The sequence below is a fragment of the Delphinapterus leucas genome, chromosome 4, assembly GCF_059928025.1.
Source record: "Delphinapterus leucas isolate spDelLeu-1000000601 "Yukka" chromosome 4, BTC_Dleu_Yukka2, whole genome shotgun sequence".
NCBI lineage: Eukaryota > Metazoa > Chordata > Mammalia > Artiodactyla > Monodontidae > Delphinapterus > Delphinapterus leucas.
In genome coordinates this window covers 138,021,855-138,044,031 of record NC_143132.1, presented here as the reverse complement: position 1 = coordinate 138,044,031, position 22,177 = coordinate 138,021,855, and the positions used below count along the sequence as shown (strand labels likewise).

The following is a 22,177-nucleotide window of genomic DNA, read 5'->3' as shown; positions in this document are numbered from 1 at the left end:
GGGGGATGTGAGGAGGACACTCAAGCATCTCAGAGCAGCTGGACTGGTGGTTGTCCAGGTGCATTCCAGGCTCGAGGCTCAGCACCTCTGTGAGGAAGGTGGGCACCCACCTGCCCACATTCTGGAACTGATATCCCATCCGAAGGGGACTGCATCTCCTGAGCTCTGGCTAATATTTTATGTGTAATCTTTTAATTTTAGTGTTATCAGGCCTTTCAGTTTTTCCAGAGAAGCCAGAAATCTGACATTTTACATGAAATTGTCTAATTCTTAAAAAAAACTGTGTGTCAAATAGAATATGGCCTAACGTCTACAGGCCACCAGTCAACAGCTCTTGTTCTATATTCTTCCCCCACCATGTACTGATTTCCGACAAATGCTTCTAGAATTCTGTAGCATGGTCAGCAGGAAGGCCAGTGTGGGCTACAAAGCAAACAAGGAGGAGGACAGGTCAGGGAGACAGGCTACTCCATCATCCCTCATTCCAGCAGGAAAAGGGAGGTGAACTCCCTCTTTCACTGAAGGCCCTTTGTCTGACGGCTCTGGGGTGGAAGCAAAAGTTGGCATCTGCCTCCTGCTGTTCAGCTCAGACAAGGTCAGTAAAAGAGAAACTGATGACTGGGCGGTATTGCTTGCACTTAGCTGGGACCTCAGAGGCTTCCTGAGGCTGCAGCAGGAGCCCTGTTCCTCTCCAAGGTTCTCCCACCTGGGAGGCTGAGTCCCCTGTGAAGAGTGTCCCACAGGGCCATCTGGTATACCATAGGAGAATGCCTCAGTTCCACTGCAGCACAAATCTCTCCACGTACAGCCTCTGCCTTCTTTGTGAGAAATTGGCATCGAAACCAAATAGGATTCCAGTGTCTTTACATGAGCCTTTCAACTCCAGAGTCTCTGAGCCCGAGCAGCGCTTTCTTCAGGATTTTTCTGTGTCCCCCACAAAAGACTGGTGCTTAGGGACTTGGGATGAGGGAGTCTGTAGACCTCACTGTCATGGACTTTCACTGTCAACATGGTCAATGGGGTCTTTCTCCAGGGGAGATCTGAATACATGGGTTCTGAGCCACTGGAGATCAACTTCCGAGTGTTTTCACAGTCTGACTATGTCTATAAGAAGCTAAACAATGGAACACTTCATTTGGAAATGACTCTGAGAAGGCCAATCCAGAATACCAGGAGATTGGCTGCCATCAAAACAGAGGCTCCGAGGAGCTAATCTCACTGGTTCTAAAGACCACTTCTGCCTCTTTGGGCCCTTACATAATTATATCAAAGGTCGAAAGAGTGAGACTCCTGTGAGGGAAACCCAACTCATCCTTTGTTTATAGCAAAACACTCACTCACCGTGTACTCTGGGGGTATCCTGGCACCAAACCCAAAGGCTGGGAACATTTTGTCACTGAAATTTAAAAAAAGAAGTTGCTACATTTGTCCATTTAATGAGGAAGAAAAACACGAACTTGCATTACCTTGCGAGAATAGGTCACTATGCCAAATACTGACTACTCATGCGTCTTGATTACCTGTGGTAACAGGGGATAGCAATAGTGTGAGCAACTAAAATCAAGAAATAATCCCCAAAGTTCATCACTTTACTGCTTTCCTTTACTATAGGTGAGACGATGGGCAGGAGAAGAATAAACATTGATTGGCACTACAATATGCCAGATATGATGCTAGGCCATGTACATACTTAGTTAATTTTCACACAATGTTTGAAGGTCCACCTACTTATTATTCTTGTTTTACTGATGAATAAACTGAGTCTCAGAAAGGCTAAGAAAATGACCTAAGGTGTTTACCAGTGAGCACTGTGTGATTCCAAAGCCCATGCCTTTTCTATTATACCATCATGACTTACTGATTATGTACAGCATTAAATGTGATTTCCTCTTGCACTTCCCATAACTGGGCCTCCTGACCAGATCACAAATAAGACTCTTCTTAAGCAAAATTTGTGCTGTCAGGGGATTGTTGCAGTGGGGCTCTGGAGTATTGCTCTTGGAAGAAGGCAAGGGGGGCCCTCAGGCTATCTACCTTTTACTTTCTCTCCCATTAAAAACACAACTGAGATTTGTTCTTGGAACAGTTCCTCCATTTCGCAGTTCTTGCAGAGCCAGCCAAGGAGAAAAGGAAATTCAGATAAGGGCTCACTGTCCCAGAATGTCTCTGGATGCAAAAGGGGAGTCCCAAGCTGAGAAGTCAAAGGATCAAAGCCAGACCGTCACCCATCACTATCTAACTGATTTAGAGGTCATCAGTAGCCAGTGATGGCTTTGATAGAACTTCACCAAAATATAGCCCATTTGACCAAATTTGGGGCAGGGGTTGGGAGATACAGGGAAACCAGAATTCTCTGAAATCAACCTCTAAATTTGCCAGAAAATCACTAGTTCCTTCTTTCCCTTTCTATTGTGTAGATATGGGCTTCGTGGGGCATTGCACCTATCAGGTGTTAGAAAAGGTATTAATGATGATAAATAGAAAATCATAAAATCTTATAAAGGATTAACCACAGCTCTGAGAAAAAAATACTTCTGGTCCTTGGAAATATTGAAATACTTTGTCTCAGAAATTCCTTCTTAGCCAAGACAAGGGTGAGCAGATGTGGGGAGGAATCAGCAAGGGAGATTTTAGAGGTACTTTCTAGTTAAGTCTGGAAGAAAACTGTTCTGGGTGGAGGATGGGTCCTGCTTCTTCCAACTCGGATGGCTCAGAAGTCAAAACAGAGAAACCTAGAAGGCTCCACATTTTTAAATTTCTTTGATAAGTTTAGGAGGGGTGAGATTTAATATTCCACCCATTTCTAATCACAAAACCAGTGTTCCAGACGTAATGATATTCCTTTTAACCCTTCAAGCCACCCTTGTGGATTTAAGCTTGCTGAGCATGATGCACTGTTATATAACCGAGTTTCAAGAGTACGGAGGTAGGGAAAATGCCTCACCTACAAGGGGAATAATTAATGAATCAGGATGGTCTCAGTTCTCTGAAGTCACAAAGACCCTAATAAACATACTAAAGAAAAAAATTCAAGCCTAAGCACAATAGATTTAAGCATTCACTTTCCCTGATTAGAAATAGAATTAGGAAGAGAGGAGTCTTATTATGCAAGAGGCAAGGGAAGGCAAGCTGAGCACACAAGCAAGCATCAGCATGCCAACACATCAGGGAACTTAAGATAGGATTCAGCAGCACTGAGTAAAGGGGTCATTTAGCAATTATTGAGGACTTGATTGGTAGAAACTTCCAACCTGGAAAATTCAGGGCAGATCACCACATTGCTGAAGGCAGTATTTCTTACTATTGGAATAAAATAGTATAAAATACTATCTAAGAGCCCAGGGTCTTCAGTGGCAGTGAGCTTGACGTCTTGAACTTCTTAGGGAAAGAACTTGATCAGATGACCTGCAGATGGAAGATGCATTTTTACCCTCCCTGGTAAGAAAAAGTGGGCTAAAGCAAGAGATTAATAAAAGAAAAGACAAATGACTGTGTCCATAAGGAAATGGAGATGAACTCAGAGCAAAACAGCATTTCAGAACAACTAGACATTTAATGAAGGCTGTTCTCTAAAGCAGTGGTCTTAAAGCTAGGGTACGTGGACATGCAAAGCCCTTCGAGGGATATGAGAGCATGGCTTCTTTGTTTTTAAGGGAAATCAGTATTCAGTTCCTCTACCTCCCCATGTATTCTTTACTGAAATTCATCTTCTGGGAACATCTCTGATGGAAATACCTGCTCCTCATTCACACCTCCCCTCTCCCAATTAACCTCTGCTCACCCACTAGGAATCTCAGCCACCATGGTGAGTTGCACCCGAGTGTAAAAGCTCCACAGCAGAAAATAAAGAGATACTTCCTGATGTGAATGACTCACTAGCAAACAAATCCTTTTGTAAGTCAGATAGTTTTGCTCATTTTTGCTTTAAAAAAACTGTAGGAAGTGCTGATGTCAGGGGCTAGATCATTAAAAATACCTTTTGATGATAGATATGTAATTTTTTGATATAAAACTTAGAATTGAAAGAATTAACATAATACTCGTAGGCAAACTCTTTCCATTACCACGGACTTATAAAAACAAGCTTTCTTAGTATTTACATTGATAAAAACAAAAAATTGGATTAGAATTGATGCTAGATTTTCCCATTCTGGTCATAGGTAGCAGTCAACCACAGATATGTAAGCTAATTGGGAAAATAATCTACTATCTGTTTCACTAAGATTTTTTCATTTCTATTTTTTATAGGCAATAATCAGGTGTTGAACTTTCACAAATATTTATGATCAATTACACAGTAATAAGGATTATAATAAGAACTAAACCAGAAGATATTTTTAAATACTTTGAATCTTTTCATTACAGTAAATTTTAGAGATTGGAAACTTAAAAATTTATATTCATATTTTAGTTAAAGACATGTGTGATACAGTGATCAATAAAGGAATTTCAAACCAAATTTTTAAAGATACATTGGAATGAAGTTCTATGGGGGAAGGGAATGTAAATATGAGCTCATGAAAAAGAAGAAACAAAATTCTCAGCTCAAACTGATGAAATTGTTCACTCATTGTTTAAATGGACGATGGTAGGTATCAAATAGCTATGGCATTTAGATTCTGCTGGATGCATTTGCAAGAGTTAGGTAAGAGTTTTATTTTTAAATATCCATATTTACATTACACTAGAATTTTCATTCGTTGTCACTATTTAAACTCTTGATGGAAAATGTTAGATTTCAATGCAAAAGTGTGTGAGGGCTATATGTTTTAACACTCTTTTTACGAGTATGTGAGCCAAAAAATTTTAAAGGTCATTAGTCCAAAATGACTTTTAAGTCTGACACTATAGTCCTTTTCCCTTGTGTAAGAGTATTAAAGAAAATAGCCTCTATCACTTATCAAGTATGTACAAAAGGCAAAACTTTTGTATCTAATCCTTACAACCACTCTGCAGGGGAAGTTAGATAAATCTTTCATTTGCAATCAAGGAAACAAGGCCCAGTATAACATCAGGAGAATAAAGAGAGCCGAGCTGGGATCTGAACCCAGGCCCCCCTGTCACCAGGACCCTGTTGACTCTGCCCTTCATAGGAGGCTGGTCTGGTCTAATGATTCAGAATAATGTGCTAATAACAACAAATAACAGAATTAGCAGAACTCACCACCCCCAGGAGGCCCTCCTCGACTGTCAATCTCTCTTCTCACAAAGGATAGAGTTAATCCTTCCTTCCTCATGCGTCCCCATCCTTACATAGGCCGTGTAGGGCTGTGATTCATTTATGTGCCTTTCTCTCCCATGAGACTGTGACCGACTTGAGGGGAAACCATGCTTATTAATCTCTCTGTGCCTTTACAGCACTGCGTGAGGGGCCTGGCACCCAGCAGGTCCTCAGCTGCTCCATCTCACCTATCTCTCCCAATTTAGCTCTGGGTCTCAATCCTGGATGCCCATTGGAATTAAAAATCCTGATCCTCAGGATGTGCACCAGACTAATTAAATCAGGGTGTCTGGGGGTAGGGCCCAGGTACCAGCTTGTTTTAAGGCTTCCTGAGTGGTTCCAATGTGGAGACAAGGTTGAGAACAATGGATTGGTGTTGGCAGAGTGGAAAAGGTAGCGCTGTGATGTGACCCTGCCTTCCGACTTCTAACCCAACCTTCTGCGCTCAAACATGCCTGTGTCAGTTCTAACCTTGCCTCTGCACTGCTCTGAGCACACCTCAGAGGAGACGCCTGCCTCAATGGTTTCCAGTACCCCTGCCTTATTCTGGGGTGGCCAAGCCTATTAAACGCCAGTCTGTATTTGCGAGCAATGTACCGTATTTATACTCTCTTGGTAGCAGCTAGACCAGCCTTTCTGTGAGGGACATGGCAGGTGGTCAGAGACTCACATCTCTTTTGAGCCCAAATGGATACCATCTTGGACTTGAGCAGCCTAAAGAGACCAGGTTGTTCGTAGGAGCTGGGGAAGGGCTACAACCAACCCGGAACAGATGAGCTCGTTTGTGAGCGCACGCTCTTGGGGAGCTGGAGGGGAGAGAGGGCAGGGGTCTCTCTCTCAGAGGTGCATAGAAAATGGGCTGGCAGGGCTGCCTTCCAGGCTCAGGACCTGAGTCTGGTCTCCCCTGGCCACCCTGAGAACTCCGAGCTTCACGCGTCTCTCAAGCTGTTCAGCTTCACGGATCAGCTCATCATGACCCGTTACTGTACAAGGCAGGAAGAAAACCCTTGGCTGTCAGAGGCTGGGAGGAATTTCCAAGCCTCTTGGGGATTAAAAACCTCCGTGTCGCTGCAGGAGGGGGAATGGCGCCTTCTGTCAGTTTTTATTGAAGCGTTTCTTTTTGAGCAACAACCTCACTGACTTTGATGCAAGAATAAATTAATTCCAAAACCCCAACTTGAAACGTCCTGACTTCCTGTCTATTGTCTTTCCACCCACACAGAGGAGAAGCGGTGGAACCTTGTCAGTTTTCAAGTAGCCATTAGTGTGCCCATTTCAATGCTGAGGTGCCTTTTTTATATGAAAAATATAAAAGCTCCACTGAGCTGAAGAAACATGTTTTTCTTGGCCAGTTGGGGCTGACAACTTTGGTATTTTATTTTTAAATTTTTAAAAGAATCATTTGCGATGATTCTTCATGTAACCCCAAAAGTGTCATCTCTTACTTTTAGAATGAATCTGCATTTTTGAGGGAATACAAAATCCTCCCCAGGCTTTGTCTGGCTCACGTTATAAAGGGATAACAGCTCTAAAAGATGTGCAGGTCCCTCTGACTGTTGTATCTGCATCTTTCATGCAAGGTAATCAGGAAACAGAAGTTCTGCAGCTTGTCCAGTAAATCTGCTGCAGAACCGCAGCAAGGGCTCTGGGTGTCAGCATCTTAATTTCTGGCCAGCTCACCAAATCTCCTCTTTGGAATTCATTATTACACTGCCTTGTGCCTTGCAGAGTCAGTCAGAGTCAACTTTATTACTAAGCAGCTATTGTGTTGTGTTAAGTGCTTTTACTTTATCTCTTTTATGAGAATTTCAACATTTAAAAGTTATTAAGAATGCAGAAGATGTTTCCTCTCTTCCTTCTTCTCTCATATGGACACACCTGTGTGTGTGTGTGTGTGTGTGTGTGTGTGTGTGTGAGTGTATGTGAGAGTGAGAGAGAGAGAAAGGAGAGAATTACTGTTTTGTTGTTTTGGGGATGTTTGGAGAAGTTTCTGACAGTGAGGATGCAATATGTCCATCTTTTCCCTCCTTGGTAGAAGTCTCCATATGACACGAGCCTCTCTAAGAACCTCCCCGAATTGGGGCCTAAAGAAATCGGAGCTGAGATTCAAGTTGTCTTCACAGACAATATTTCAAGGTTAAGTACAAGTATCATTTCAACAAGGTAGTTAAAAATGTTATTATTGCCCTCTGTTCCAAATGTGGAAAAGAGGAAGTGTTAGCAGGGGCCTTGTGTTTAGAGCTGTCTGATTTGACTGTACCTGTTCATTCATCCCCAACTGGCCACACACCCATCTGAGTTATTGGTGATGAACAGTATGAATCCAGAGACTTGCCAGTGGGAAGTCCACTGCTGGAAGCTTTCCTATTACCTGTCCCTTTGGTTTCTCTGCACTTTCTGGTCACTAGGTTGTGTCACTCCCTGTGGTGCCTGTGTATCAGGTTATCATGGTTTATAACCAATTATGAGACTAGAAAGAACAGAAATCAGGCTATTCCATGAAATCTCCCTGAAACCGGAGGACAGAGTCACTTTCTTTATTTTTCTGGTTTAATAGGTCAATTAGTTGCTGCTCATTACTAACTAGCCCTATATTACAATCATACCAGGCTGTCAAGTGAGATTTACCCATATTTATATTTACACTGGTTCTACTTCAAAGAGCCTTCTTGATCAAACATGTGAACAACTTCACCTCAATCTGGAAATACTGGAAAGGCAGAATAAATTCAGTTCAATGTAATTTATGTAAATCACTTCTTACAGGGAATTCTCTTGGTGGGCAAGGTCAATATTCATTATCAAGTAAAAATAAATGTAATACTGATCTGATCTCAAAATCGTGTTTTCTATACAGACTTACAAACACATACACACACTGTAGTGGGCACACACACACCTCCTGTTAAAGTTACCAACAGCTTTTGAGGTCCATGAAACCCCACTATTACGAGCTTACGCTGTGGAATGAGCTGGATCTGGGTGTGGAGCAGAGCACAGATCACTTCACCTCCCTGCACAGTTTTCCTCTTCTGTTAAACAACACCCATGACAGAATGTTTAACGTGAGGATCAGATAGAATAGTGTCTAATAAACCAGTGCTTCTCAAACTCCAAAGTGCACATGAATCATCTGGGAATCTTGTCACAATGCAGATGCTGATTCAAATTCTCAAGTGGGACTTGATGAAGTTCCTAGGTGACGTTTTGCTGCTGGTCCATGCACCAAACTTTGAGTAGCAAGGCACATACTGAAACTACAAAAGGGAAACCAAAATCGCTATCCAGTGGTCCTGCCAGCCAAGTAAGAGAAGAAAGCTAAGAAAGGATTGTTTTGGTGGTCACTGTAGGCTTGGCATGAACTCAGTTTCTCTAGGTGTGGAGAGGATAACACATTTGGGACAAAGCTTTATTCTGTCCTCTCATGAGCCTCAGCATAACTTCATTTCCATTCTTTGGCCCAGGGTCAGGCAAGGGCCACAGGAACCCACAGAGATGGGGAGTCTCATACCTGTCATAGTCTTGGCAAATCTCCCCCACAGCTACCAAGGCCTTCAGGTACTCATTGGGCTGGTAGGGGTGGATGTAGTGCAGGGAACAGCTGTTCCTGGGGTCCCCATTCGAAGCCGTGAAATCTATAGCTACCTGGAAGAGAAGATAGGCAAATGGGTGGATTTGATTTAAAATGAACATATTTCATAGGAATTGTGATTAGCCCTGAGAGAGACACAGCCAGTGTGTGTGTGTGTGGGGGGAAGCAGTATGTTACACACCTGCCAATAAGCAGAGTTAGAGAAGAAATTCACCAGCTTTAAAAACTAGTTATTCAAATAATGGAGAGGATGTGGAGAAAAGGGAACCCTCCGGCACTGTTGGTGGGAATGTAAATTGGTGCAGCCAGTATGGAAAACAGTATGGAGGTTCCTCAAAAAACTCAAAATTGAATTACCATATGACCTAGCAGTCCCACTCCTGGACATATATCCAGACAAACTCTATTCTAAAAAGATACATGCACCCCTATGTTCATAGCAGCACTATTCACCATAGCCAAGACGTGGAAACAACCTAAATGTCCATCCGCAGATGAATGGATAAAGAAGATGTGGTACATATATACAATGGAATACTATTCAGCCATAAAAACGAATGAAATAATGCCATTTGCAGCAACATGGATGCAACTAGAGATGATCATACTAAGTGAAGTAAGTCAGAAAGAGAAAAACAAATACCATAGGATATCACTTACATGTGGAATCTAAAATATGACACAAATGAACTTATCTATGAAACAGACTCACAGACATAGAGGACAGACCTGTGGTTGCCAAGGGTGAAGGGGTGTCGGGGAGGGATGGAGTGGGAGTTTGGGTTTAGCAGATGTAAACTATCATATATAGGATGGATCAACCACAAGGTTCTACTGTATAGCACAGGGAACTATATTCAATATCTTGTGATAAATCATAATGGAAAAGAATATATAAAAATAATGTATATATATATGTATAACTGAGTCACTTTGCTGTACAGCAGAAATTAACAGAACATTGTGAATCAACTATACTTCAGTAAAAAAAACTAGTTATTAATTTGGTTGAGGCCATTTCTATAGTCTTCAACCTCCCTCTCCCCTATGCCCTCTTTTCTCCTTGTCCAAAACAGAACTTGAGATTGACGTCCAGGTTAGAAAACCCAGCATCTGATCCACAATGTCACCAGGCAGCAAGGGTAAGGGTGGAATATTGTAATTCACTAAGAAGAGTTCTTACTGCTCTCCGGGGAGGACGATTCCATCTCTGAGACCTAGCTAAACTCCCTCAAAACTAAATTCTGTGTTAAAGATGTGGCCTGTATAACAAAGCCACTGCTACTTTCATGAGTGACCAGCTGCAGAGAGAGATGCTGAAGTGGTTATAATAAAATTTCTGCCAGAAGCAGCTCTGTGTAAGGCTCATTCATGTAAAAACCCACCCACAACAGAGAAGACGCCTGAAGTCTACAGCATTGTCAGTGGCAAGTAGAGAAGAGAAACCTCTGTCTGGCCACCTAGTGGGCATTATCTTTGAACTTAAGTTTTTTCTGACCCCCTACATCATCATCATCTAAATAAAAGTTGACTCACAGGACAATTTTTTTTTTTTTAATTTTGGCTGTGTTGGGTCTTCGTTGCAGTGCGCGGGCTTCTCTCTAGTTGTGGCGTGTGGGCTTCAGAGCGCATGAGCTAGTAGTTGTGGTGCGCAGGCTTGGTTGCCCCGAGGCATGTGGGATCTTAGTTCCCCATCAGGGATGGAACCTGTATCCCCTGCATTGGAAGGTGGATTCTTAACCACTGGACAACCAGGGAAGTCCCACACAGGACACTTCTTAACAACAGCAACAACAAAATTCTTTAACCTGAGGGTGGTGCTAAAACGGGAAGGTGTATTTCTTCTGATTTCTACTATCATCACCAATTCAATGAAAGTTAACCCAGCAAACACCTCTCCAAAGAAATGCTTAATCTTGGAGGTGGAGAGTGGGGAGAGAGGGATTAAAATGAAAGGAGCTGTAGGGAAAGAAAGGAATGTTCATGGTGCATCCAGCTCAACAGAATCCATTCACTGGCTGACTGATGATAGAAAGGCTCTATTTTCTCTTATGATCTTGTGAATGACAAATGCTATTTGTATAACATTTGACAAAATTCCATTATAACAAACCACTGGAATATCTCATTGGATTTAAGGTGGGATGCTAGTTCTGGAAGGACAGAGGAAAGGGGCTATGTGCTCTGTGTCTGCTTCTGAAAGACCAGACTCAGTAACACTGATGGAAAAAAATGTCACCTCATCTTATATTGTAAGACTGCAATCAAATCAAAGTAACTGGAAGAGAAAAAGCATTGACTAACAGTAATTCACTAACAACCTCTCTTTTGTTCCTTTGTAAAGTTATTCTTTCATCACTGAATTTTCCCCTTTTCTTCCTCACCCCTCCACAGGACTATGTTGAAAATAAATTTAAGCAGGATTCAAATTCTATTTTCAGAACCTCCAGATGTTTTCAATAAGGGAGTACAAACTGATAAAACACTAATATAATACTAAGTGTTTCAAAAAAGGTCATATGAGTATTCCCCCAATGCTTAGATGCCCTTACTTTGGACAAAAAAGGGAAGAAGGGAGGGGTAACCTCTGTTGAAACCCTACTATGTGTCAGACACCTGCACTGGCAGCTTTACAGGCATTGTGTTATTTCATTCTCATAAAAACTCTGGGAGGTAGAGATTATTATTCCTTTTTATTGATGAATCTGATGCTCAAAGGTGATGAAGGTCACAAAGTCATAGGGGATGGAGCTGGGTTTAAACCCAAGTCTATATGGTTCCAAAGACTCTGCTCCTTCATCATATCGTTATATACCCAAGAGAATGAGTAAGTCTGTGACTGGGATGTCCAGACATCTCGTGGGCATGTTTTATTCTTATGAAGGATGAGGAGGTTTGGCCTGGAGGTAGGGATATTAACCAGGAGGCAACTACAGTAATTTAAGAGAGAAGAAATACCTTGAATGAACAACACTTTATGACCAAAGCAACTGCAAAAGGTAGGAAAACAGCAACTAAAGTGTGTGTATATGTGTGTGTGTGCACGTGTGTGTGTATGAAGAACAGTGGGAGTTAATTTCTTCTGTACAGCAAAGTGACTCAGTTATACATATATATATTTTTTCATATATTTTCCATTATGGTTTGTCACAGGATATTGAAAATATAGTTCTCTGTGTTATACAGTAGGACCTTGTTATTTATCCATTCTATATATAATAATAGTTTGCCTCTGCTAATCCCAGACTCCCATTCCTCCCCTCCCTTACCCCCCCACCTATGTCTGTGAGTGTTTTTGTTTTGCAGATATGTTGATTTGTATTGTATTTTAGATTCCACATATAAGTGATATCATACAGTATAATCAAGTATACTTCAATAAAATAAAAAAAACCAGAATGGATAAACAACAAGGTCCTACTGTAGAGCACAGGGAACTATATTCAATATCCTATGATAAACCATAATGGAAAAAAATGTGAAAAAGAAAGTATGTATATGTATAACTGAATCACTTTGTTATGCAGCAAAAATTAATACAACATTGCAAATCAACTACACTTCACTAAAAACATTAAAAGAAAAAAAAACATTTAAAAAGAAAAAAAAACTGAAACAGTGGGAGAATGGGTTACTGAGAACGACTGGGGGTGACCTAAAAGGACAAGTGAAATCCAGTATCTTCTGAGATAGATTTCATCCTGAAGGTGAAAGCCAAGCCACTGAAGAAAAGAGAGGAAGACAACATGAACTGTGGTGAAAAGCTAGTTGAGGCGGCAGGAGTGGTGCTGGGGAGCCTACATGCATTTTGTGAACGAGAAGGAGGTGTAAAGCATTCCAGGTCTCACCCATGGGGCCCCAACCAGACAGAGGTCCAGATACATGCAGACAATCCCTGGAAAACTCCAAGGAGGACACTCGAGAGGTACCTGAGAGACAGTGTTTGGAGAAATCAAACATCTCAGGGACTCTTGGATGTACTAAGCTCCAACACACACCCACCATTCTCTGCCTTTTTGTTCTGATGAGACACACTTAAGAGATCATGACACCTCACATGTGTACATAGTGTTTACAAGGTAAAAATAGTGCTGGGAAGGCTAGAAGTAAAGCCACCTCTTTCTCTTCCACTGAGGAAAGCACTTTAGAGCTGTAGAAAATTCTAGAGGATGCAAGGATGTTATTATGGAGACAACCTTGATTCTGCTCTGATTTATTAATATCATTGCAAGTATTGCAAATCACTGGCAGGTTTGATATTTTATTATTAATAATGAGCACCTGTGGCTCCCCTCACTTGTGTTTATGATCCCCCTCTTCACGGAGCATCCCAATCTACCAGTGTTTCTTAACACTGCAACTGGCAACCTGTACCATGTGTTGATTACCTGATTGTCAAGGGTATCCTGTGATGACAAAAAATATGCTGGTGTCTTGATGTAAAACCAGAGAACGAAATCAGATAATATAAAGAACAGAGGGAAAAACCTCCATGAAGGAAAATGGCAACTCAAGCTACATAATTGAACATCTTGTCTTCCCAGGCATAGGCAAGATAGTCCAAGCATGCAGGCACCAAGTGGCAGCATCTGAGCCCAGGTGTATCACCTGGATGAGTACCTGTGGTATGGGGAGAAGTGAATGTAACATCTGGATGAGCTTAACAAATTTTGGCAACAATCTATACTAAAATTTTAAAAAAAATCATAGGGCTGGGATTAGGGTAAAGTAAGAGAGGTGACTCAGGAAGGCACTCATCTGAGCTGACCCTACACTTGCCTGATCCAAGAGTGATGCCTCCTTAAATTTTGCATCCTAGGTGCCTCTCTTTCTTCACTCTGGTCCCAGTGCTGGTATATCTTTTCATTTCTATCAACTCTTCATCCTCAGGCTTGGAATAATTCCCTTACGCTTAACAAACTAGGGTGGGGCAGAGATGGTGGTGAGAAGAGGATTGTGATTGAAGATATTAAGCATAGAAAACAAATAGTATTCGGTGACTGATTGTGAAGTTGGATGCCAGTTAGGGAAAGGGAGCAGCCAGATCTCCTTGGGGATGGAGGAGATTATGTAGTGGGACAACCTGAAGTTCAAGGTTAGAAGGCAGTATTGTGCTGCCTGTTCCTGGTGGTCCTGTAGGGACATACAAACATGCCCAATGGAAACTGCTTTTTTTCTGCAGGCAGCCCTCTAGGGTTTCCATTCTTCCCATGGGGATGGCCCCCATGTTTGTGACAACCCCGGAGGCTATTCCAGCTCAGAAGATGCTGATGTAACTTTGGGGAAGGGTGTGAACTTAAAAATTACCTGATGAAAAAGGAAATAAACCAATGACCTTTATCACCTACTACTTTCTGTAATTCCCACTGCTCATAAAAATATTTTATCATTTGACTACACAGTAAATGGACAGTCTCAGGTACAAGGCAGCTAAAAGATTTTTTCTCTTTCCTGGCAGCTGATGGTTTCTGGTCTCCTTGATGAGGCTGGAGATAAAATCTCTGTCTTCAGGAGGTGGCCTTCTACCAAGAATTCTCTGTGCTCTTTAAGTTAGCATGAGTGCAAAGAGAACAGAGAGAAAGGTTAGGTTTATTTTAAAAAGCAACAGGGAGGCTGTGAAAGATGGGATTAAGTTGAGAAATAAAAGCAAGAAAATGGCCGAAAAATGCCAGTTTGCGGAGGAGGCTCCCGGCTCCTGGCTTCCTTAATGTGGCGGGCTTGCAGAGCTGCCGTTTTCATCTTCTGCTATGAAGCATTCAGGAAAGCCTGCAGTTCCGATGTGCTCTCCCATCTTCCCAGCGGGCAGCCCAGGAACAGGCCTCCTTTGTTTCCCCTTCTGCCCAGGAGGTCTCGCTCTTCATTAAGCAGAGCCATGAGCAGTTTTGCAAAACTTTGTGAAGTAAGAAAGCAAAATGCTTGCTTCCTCCATGCTGCCAAGTCCCCAGTGTGGGGAACTGCTTCCAGAAAAGGCTGGACGCTAAAGATGAGTATCCTTCCTTGGACATTTTTAGCTTCTTACCTGAAACGAGCCCAGGCCTCATATCCCTTCCCTGCCGGTGAAAAAATGCGCCCTTTGAGAACCTCCCAGATGTTTTCTGGGGAAAGCTGCTGTGAACCCATCTCTGGTTAGCTGCCCAATCTCTCTGCAACGTTTGTGATATCACCTGCTATAGGGCAGCTTTTTTTGTTTGTTTGTTTTTTAGACTTGTATACAATTTGGACCTATAGGTGGAGATACTCTTTAGTCTGGACTATTTCTTAAATAATAGGTTTAATTATTGTGCTTTTCTGTTTCCGCAAAACCCTATAGCAGGCAAAGAAATAAGAACCTCGGCCAGATGGGAAAAACCCCAGAGGTCGCTTGGTTCATTTCCTGGAAAGTGCAAAGCATTCTCTTCTTCATCCCAGGACTCATCCTCATTTCTCAGGGTTCTACACCAGAATCCGTCAGTGTTTAGTCTGGGATATAAAATCAGGATTTAAAACTTAAACTGAGACACAGCTTGGGCATAGGATGTCTCAAGTGTGTTAGGGTCAGAAAAGATGACATGAGAGGACCTTTAAGAGGTGCTCTTTTCTTAGGCTTCAAGGTTAATCTGGGAGAAGCCACATTCAGCTTATTATATTATATCATATTATATTATTAAAATGTAGACTATACAATCAGAGATAAAGGAAAGCAATACCCTCTTTAATTTTTTTAAAAAGTTATTTATTTACTTTTGGCTGTGTTTAGTCTTTGTTGGTGCGCGTGGGCTTTCTCTAGTTGCCGCGAGCAGGGGCTACTCTTCCTTGTGGTGTGTGGGCTTCTCATTGCGGTGGCCTCTCTTGCTGCAGAGCACGGGCTCCAGGCATGTGGGCTTCAGCAGTTGTGGCACCCAGGCTCAGCAGCTGTGACTTGCAGGCTCTAGAGCGTAGACTCAGTAGTTGTGGCGCACGGGCCCAGTTGCTCCGCGGCATGTGGGATCTTCCCGGACCAGGGCTCGAACCCGTGTCCCCTGCATTGGCAGGCAGATTCCCAACCACTGCGCCACCAGGGAAGCCCAATACCCTCTTTAATTTTAAAAAAATTACAAATAATAAAAAGGGCCAACTGAATATAATAAGAAAAAAATGACCACTCAGGATTCTACTAGTCTGGTAAGTCATATTTTTTCTTTTTAGTTATATACAATATATATATCCAAAATATTTTTAAAATTTATTTATAAAACATACAATATAATTATATATAAACATTTAACATAGCTGTAATCATAGGGTAGCTTTGCTTTATGTTCTTTTTTTCTTCACTTAACACTATGACATAAACATATTCTCATGTTATTACCAATCATTATAATTACCACTTAAAATGGCTTTATCATAGTCCACCTAAATGAGAAACTGAGATTTATATAGCTATTACCTTATTGTTGGACATTTGTGTTGCTTACAACCTGTTTCTGTGAAAATTCATTTTACAATGAACATTTTTTTGCATCTGGAAAGGCAATAACTTTCAAAAGAAACATTGAATTCTTCTATCATTTTCTCTTCAAATATCTTATGGAGTCAGCCTCATCTATGTTGTCTGTGTGTGTATTTTGTATATGAAAGTCTGGTATCTGGTTTTCCTTTTAGCTGCTGTGCCATGTGCCAAACACATGGAACCCAATCTCTCTCCCTCAAGTCTCTGCTTCACCTCTGCTCAGGTCCTCCAAGACCACAACACGACTGTTGCTCCGGAGTCCTTACGACTCAAAGATTCACACAAGGAACAAAGGTTGTCCTCAGGGGTGCCCTTGACATCCTGAAATGGTGTGCAGAATTGGGTGTGTGCACTTTCCCGTGAGAGGATATAGATCTTGTATCAGATTTCAAATGGTCCATGTGACAAAAAAAGAGGAAGAATCATCGACTGGGGCTTTTTTAGCATCCTTTATGTCCTTCCCTCCCTGGGGCCTTCTCTGCTTGTTTCATAGCCTAAAACTCCCCTCTTCTCATCCTCAGGTTGCCACTCTCCTTTCCACCTCTTGCCTTCCCTTCACTGTCGGCCTTCTTGAACGAGTAGTTACACCCACTGTGTTCACCTCCTCACCGTATGTTACACCCCACCTCCTGCGTCTCCGGTCTCATTCTGCTGAAGTTGCTCTTCTGAAGATGATTTGTGCCTACTCATCACATGGCCCAGTCACCATTTTTCATTCTTCACCTTCTATCTTCTCTTTAGCATATAAGATTATTGCCCCTGATCCTGCAACACTTCCTCCTGATCATCTGAGTAACTGCCTCCTCTGGGACCTCCCCCTCTGGCATCTCTTTACTGTTTGCCCCTCTCTCCCCTGCTGACAAATGCAGACTTTCCACAACATTCTGTCACCAGGCCCCCAGTCTTTCTGTATTTTTCTCTTTAGCCATCTCCTCCAGACGCATGTATGTGCAGTTTCCACCTCTCTCCTGAAACTGAGGTCCATACTTATAAACGCTATCTCCACTGGGATACCTGAAAATACTTCCACCGCATCCATGAGGAAGTTCATCTTGTTGTCTGGCAGCTCCTCTTGATTTCCATACTTCTGTGAATGGGACTGCCATGCTTTGTCTTCAGGCATAAAAGATTTGAGTCACCCTGGACTCATCATTCTCCTGTGCCTTTTGTCTCCTCCTGTATCATAAGTCAAGGCTAGTAGACTCTCTTTCCACAGTGCCCCTTCCTGCTGCTGCCCCTCTAGTTACCTCTTACTACCCATCACCAGGACGGCTACAGTGGGTTTTAATGTCTTCTTTCAGAGTCCCTTTCATGAAGACCTCCCAGATTTACTTCCCTAAAGCATGTGCCTGATTGCTCCCGAGTCCTGCCCAAGAGTCTTCTGAACATTCCCACATCCACCTAATGACCTCAAAATTCAAGGCCCTTCAAATTCTCAATCTAAACCATTTCCCCAACAATCCCTAAATATATCCTGCATATTCACATTAACCCAAGTAAGGTTTCAGTATTTATCATTAGAATATATGGATGCATATATATTTAAGTTCACAGGGGTGCTTTTTAAAGCAAAAACATAGTATCACATTTATTTATCCAATTTCTTCTTTTCCCTAAACCTTATCTCTTCTTGAAGATTTAGGCTTTGATCCACTACCATTCAACAGAAGTATTCTGAGCAACTTATATCAGCCTACTACCTGAAGGGAAAGGTGCTCTGCTCTTGATATTCTTAAGGTGGAACCAGGAGCTCCAGGCATCAGTGGGAGGTGCAAAAGCTTTCTTCTCACCACTGTTTGTAGTGTGTATTGGGCTGAGTCTTGACAGGAAGCAAATGGTCCACTCAAAAGGGATGATTGAGAAGAATTTAATAAAAGGACAGTTCTAAAATGTTAAGGGAGGCTGAGTAGAAAGGGTCAAGAGGGGCAGTTAGTAGAACCGAGTAAGAGTAGTGTTTGCAGGGCAGGACACCTGAAGGGAACTGTGTCCTTCTGTAGAGGAATGTGGTCACTGCCAAACAGCAACCTGGTGGGTAGAGAGTGGGGAAGAAGTGCCCCAACTTCATTCTCCTCCTATTGTTTGACCTCTGGCTGCTGCCTACCATTGGTCAAATCCAACCAAAATCCATGAGCAGGAGAGCCCGGCTGATGCACCCGAAGAGGAAGGCCTCCTGGGCACAGGGGCAGGGCCGAGAAGCGTGAGGAGGGGAGGAAACATGCAGAACTGTATTCCACTGCTGGCTCCTGAAGGTCTGTCTCCAGGGAGACGGAGGCTCATCCTGGCTGAAGCTCTGGGGCCTGCTTAGGAATCTTGGGCCATCCTCTGTGCCAGTGGGAGATTTCAACTCTGGAGAGCTCAGGGGTGGGGTGACTGCAACAGAACCTCGTTCCTCCCTCCCCCTGCTCTGCCTGTCTCTACGCCAGGAAGCCCTCTTCTCATTTCTCATCCCTCTGCCACATTCCCTTCATTTTTCCAGATGGCCTCAATAAAATGATTGGGCATATAATAAATACCAAATTTATTAAGACATGTTAATTGTTATTAATAGTTTGTATTACAGCTTGCCATTTACATTAGATAGCACTGCTTGAGTAATAAGAAATTAATAATGGGAAAGCTGACTTAATTTTAGAGGAAAATGACAATGAGGTGGCTGCTATGTTTTCTTTAATAGAAAGCTCAAAATAGAACACCTAGCAACCTTCTCCTGCGTCCTCGGCCTGGAGCCCTCCAGGAGGAAGGGCTTTGTTGCAGGCACTGCTGATGGTCTGGTCTCCTCGGCATTTATCTGCACATGCTCCCCCTGTTCACATGCCTTGTTCCAGACTCACTCCAGATCTCCCGCAGGTCGATCCGTGGACCCTGGATGGCTGAGAAGCCGGGGCTGGGAAGGTGGTAGTGAGAACCACTGAGGTGGTCCCTTCCAGCTGGGAGCATCAGCAAAAGTGAGAAGGAGGGGAAAACAAAGCCAGGAGAGCAATCCTCCTGTCAGGTGGGCCACACGATCTCCCCTCCCCTCCCCTTCATGAGTCAGGGTGTAGAGCTGGAAATATTCTGGGGTCAAACTTCAGTTTTCCCTGGGGCCAATTCTTTGTAGCCCAACTCCAAGGGCAAAGCAAGCCCCTGAAGGTTGAATAAAGAGCTGTTCAAAAGCATGGGATCTATAGAATCTAAAACAGACCCAAATTGATAGAGCTTTCCCTTGAAGAATCTATAAATAGTTTTCTGCATCATTGCTTTGCCTAAGATCATGGGACACCATCTCCTCTGTGACACTGCTGACTCCTCCACCTCCATTTGCCCAGGACAGCTGGAGGCAGGGGTGTGTGCTCACAATGCACATGTTTGCTACCTTCTAAACATGCCAGTGTGTATATGGCGGGGAGGTGGGGAGGGGGGGAAGGGGTGGGTGCTGTGTGGGTGTGTCTTTAGAGAAACTTAGACTTCAAAGAAATGACCAAAATCTATAATTAACTCCTGTAAGTATTCAGGGGCAAATGAACAATGGCCTGAGCTTGGGCAGGACATAGGTAGACCCCTCTGAGGTTATAGCAGAGGATAAGCCTCTATCTAGGGAGATGCCTTATATCAACCCCTCGGGGAACCCCCTTCTAGTCCTTTGGGTACCACTATCCCTAGTCTCAGGAATATATTGCTCCTGTCTACTTTCTTGGGCTCAAACCAATTTCCTTGCCTTCCTCACATGACTGAGCCTGTCTAGGGAGCTAAACAGGGCTGAGTTTCACGAGTACACTTTTGTAAGATGAGGAACAAATGCTGCACAAATTGGTTTCCTCTTGTTTACATCCACGTTGATTTCCCATAGGTTTTAGCAGATCTATTCCTTGTCATCTGGGTATTCTCTTTCTGCAGGTCATGTCTGCCTAAACTTAGTAGGATTTTGAATATGAAGCCACTGAAAGCAAATTGTTCCAGGGCAGATGGACTCACAATCTTGGCCCACCCAGGCACTTAAAAAAGACTCAGTCCACCCCGACCCTCCAATCTGTATTAGGAGTGTGCAAATCCCATGGGCTCACAGATTCCATGTAGGAGGTGATCCTCAATCCACTCACTCATCCTTGTTTTCAACCTTGCAAGACTGGTTCTCCAATCTTTTGGAATTCTCTTTCTCATTGACTGATGAACCATTTGGATGGCTTACTCTTGGCACTGACCACTGGACATGACATGGAGGCTCGTGGTCTGGCCACACGAACACAACCAAGACGTCTGCAGTTGTCCAGTGGGATGCGCAAGCGCGGCTCACTTCCTTCCCAACCTTTTCACACAGTGATGGGACCTGGCAACCCACCCACTGCCTCCTGCCTCATGTAGTCATGGAAAGAACGGAAAGCATTAGGCTGGTTGCCCGAACCACTTGAGGTTGAATGGCAGGAATTTCCTGACATGACGCTGAAAACCATACTCACTGAGGAAAACAGAATTATGACCTCCTTGTAAAAACATGTTACTGTATGATATTTCAGCGGTGAGATGTGAGCAAAGCTGACCCAGGGTCTTAACAGACTTTTATCTCCTCGTGCCCCATACCCAGCACCACTCCCCAACCTTACTCCTGAATAAGGACAAATATGGAAACAACTCACTGTAAACTGGATTTGGCAGCCACCCATGATGTAGTCCAAGAAAGAATGCATCTTGTGGATCTGCATGGGAGGAGGAGAGGAAACTGTATTAGGAACAGTATGATCTGTATACCTATAGATTAGAGGCCTACACTTTGGGGTTATGCTGACGTAGAGGAAAAAGCAGAGAAAGATCTGTGGGAAAAAGATGGGTCAGCTGATTTTGTTCCATGAAAGGAAAGAAAGAAAGCAATGCTGAATTTAGATGGGCCTGTGAGGGCTGCAGCCATCCATCCCTTGCTACCCTCTCTTTTGGTTTACACATGATTTTAATCAGCCTCTGCCTCTGGGGTGAGACTAATACTGTGTTTTCAAGGGTCACCACTGGTTTGAAATGAATGAAGTCTCACACTTGGCTTCAGTCTCGCTGCCCGTGTCTAAGTCCCAGTTCTGGTAACATTCCTAACACCACAGTAATCAAGATGGGCAGCTTCAAGATCACAATTACCTGAGAAGGTCTTTACTGCCAGCTGCCAGCTAGTGAGATTCCTCCCATGCCATGAGCAACAAGTATTAACATTTATTGAGAACTTACTGTACGCCAAGCACTTGACATACATTACCTCATTTAATTCTTAGAACAAGCCTGTGAAGGTGATGCTATTGTTATTATTGTGCCCATTTTATAGAAGAGGAAACTGAGGCTAAGATGATGGAGGTGGAACTCAAATGATGGCGGTCTTGACAGCACAGTTCATCCTTTCAACCTCTAGGCTGGAAGTCAGCAGGGTCCCTGCTTTTTTCCCAACCCCTGGCATCTGTGTTCTCACACACCTTACTGATTTCTAGTCTTAATTTCTGCTTCATTATGATTCTGATGCTTGAGTCTTGGTGACATTCATCTACTTATTTATTTAACAAGGATTTATTAAGCCCCCACCATGCACTGGATGCTAGGGATACAGGGATGTGAGAAATAGGCATGGTACCTGCAGCCACTGAGCTCACAATCTGGATCCTTTTACCAGGACAACTACTAGCTGATTTTTGACCCTCACTTCTCAGACTCCATCTGACGCTCAGGGCAGCTTCTCAGAGACTGACCCATAAAACCCCATGGTAGTGTTTCCAGGCACCACCTCCAGGTGGCACACATCTATTGGCAGACTTGTCTCAGGGCTGATATTTACTGGGCTCCCTGAATAGTACCTGCTCCTGGCTTCCTTATGGCGATGCTTTGCCTGATAGTTGGGATACCCTACTACTGTCTGTACACCAAATAAATGAGTTCGATCACCATGGCC

General features: G+C 43.1%; 1 protein-coding gene across 1 annotated transcript in view; it reads right to left on the bottom strand.

The window, feature by feature from the left end:
- Nucleotides 1–22,177, bottom strand: part of CPNE4 (copine 4) — a 197,520-nt gene that overhangs the window by 11,460 nt on the left and 163,883 nt on the right. The window contains exons 8-9 of the mRNA XM_089909934.1: nt 8,733–8,866; nt 1,342–1,396 (exon numbers count right to left, since the gene is read on the bottom strand). Coding sequence (XP_089766060.1) covers nt 1,342–1,396; nt 8,733–8,866 — 189 coding nt within the window. The remainder of the gene's footprint in view (nt 1–1,341; nt 1,397–8,732; nt 8,867–22,177) is intronic.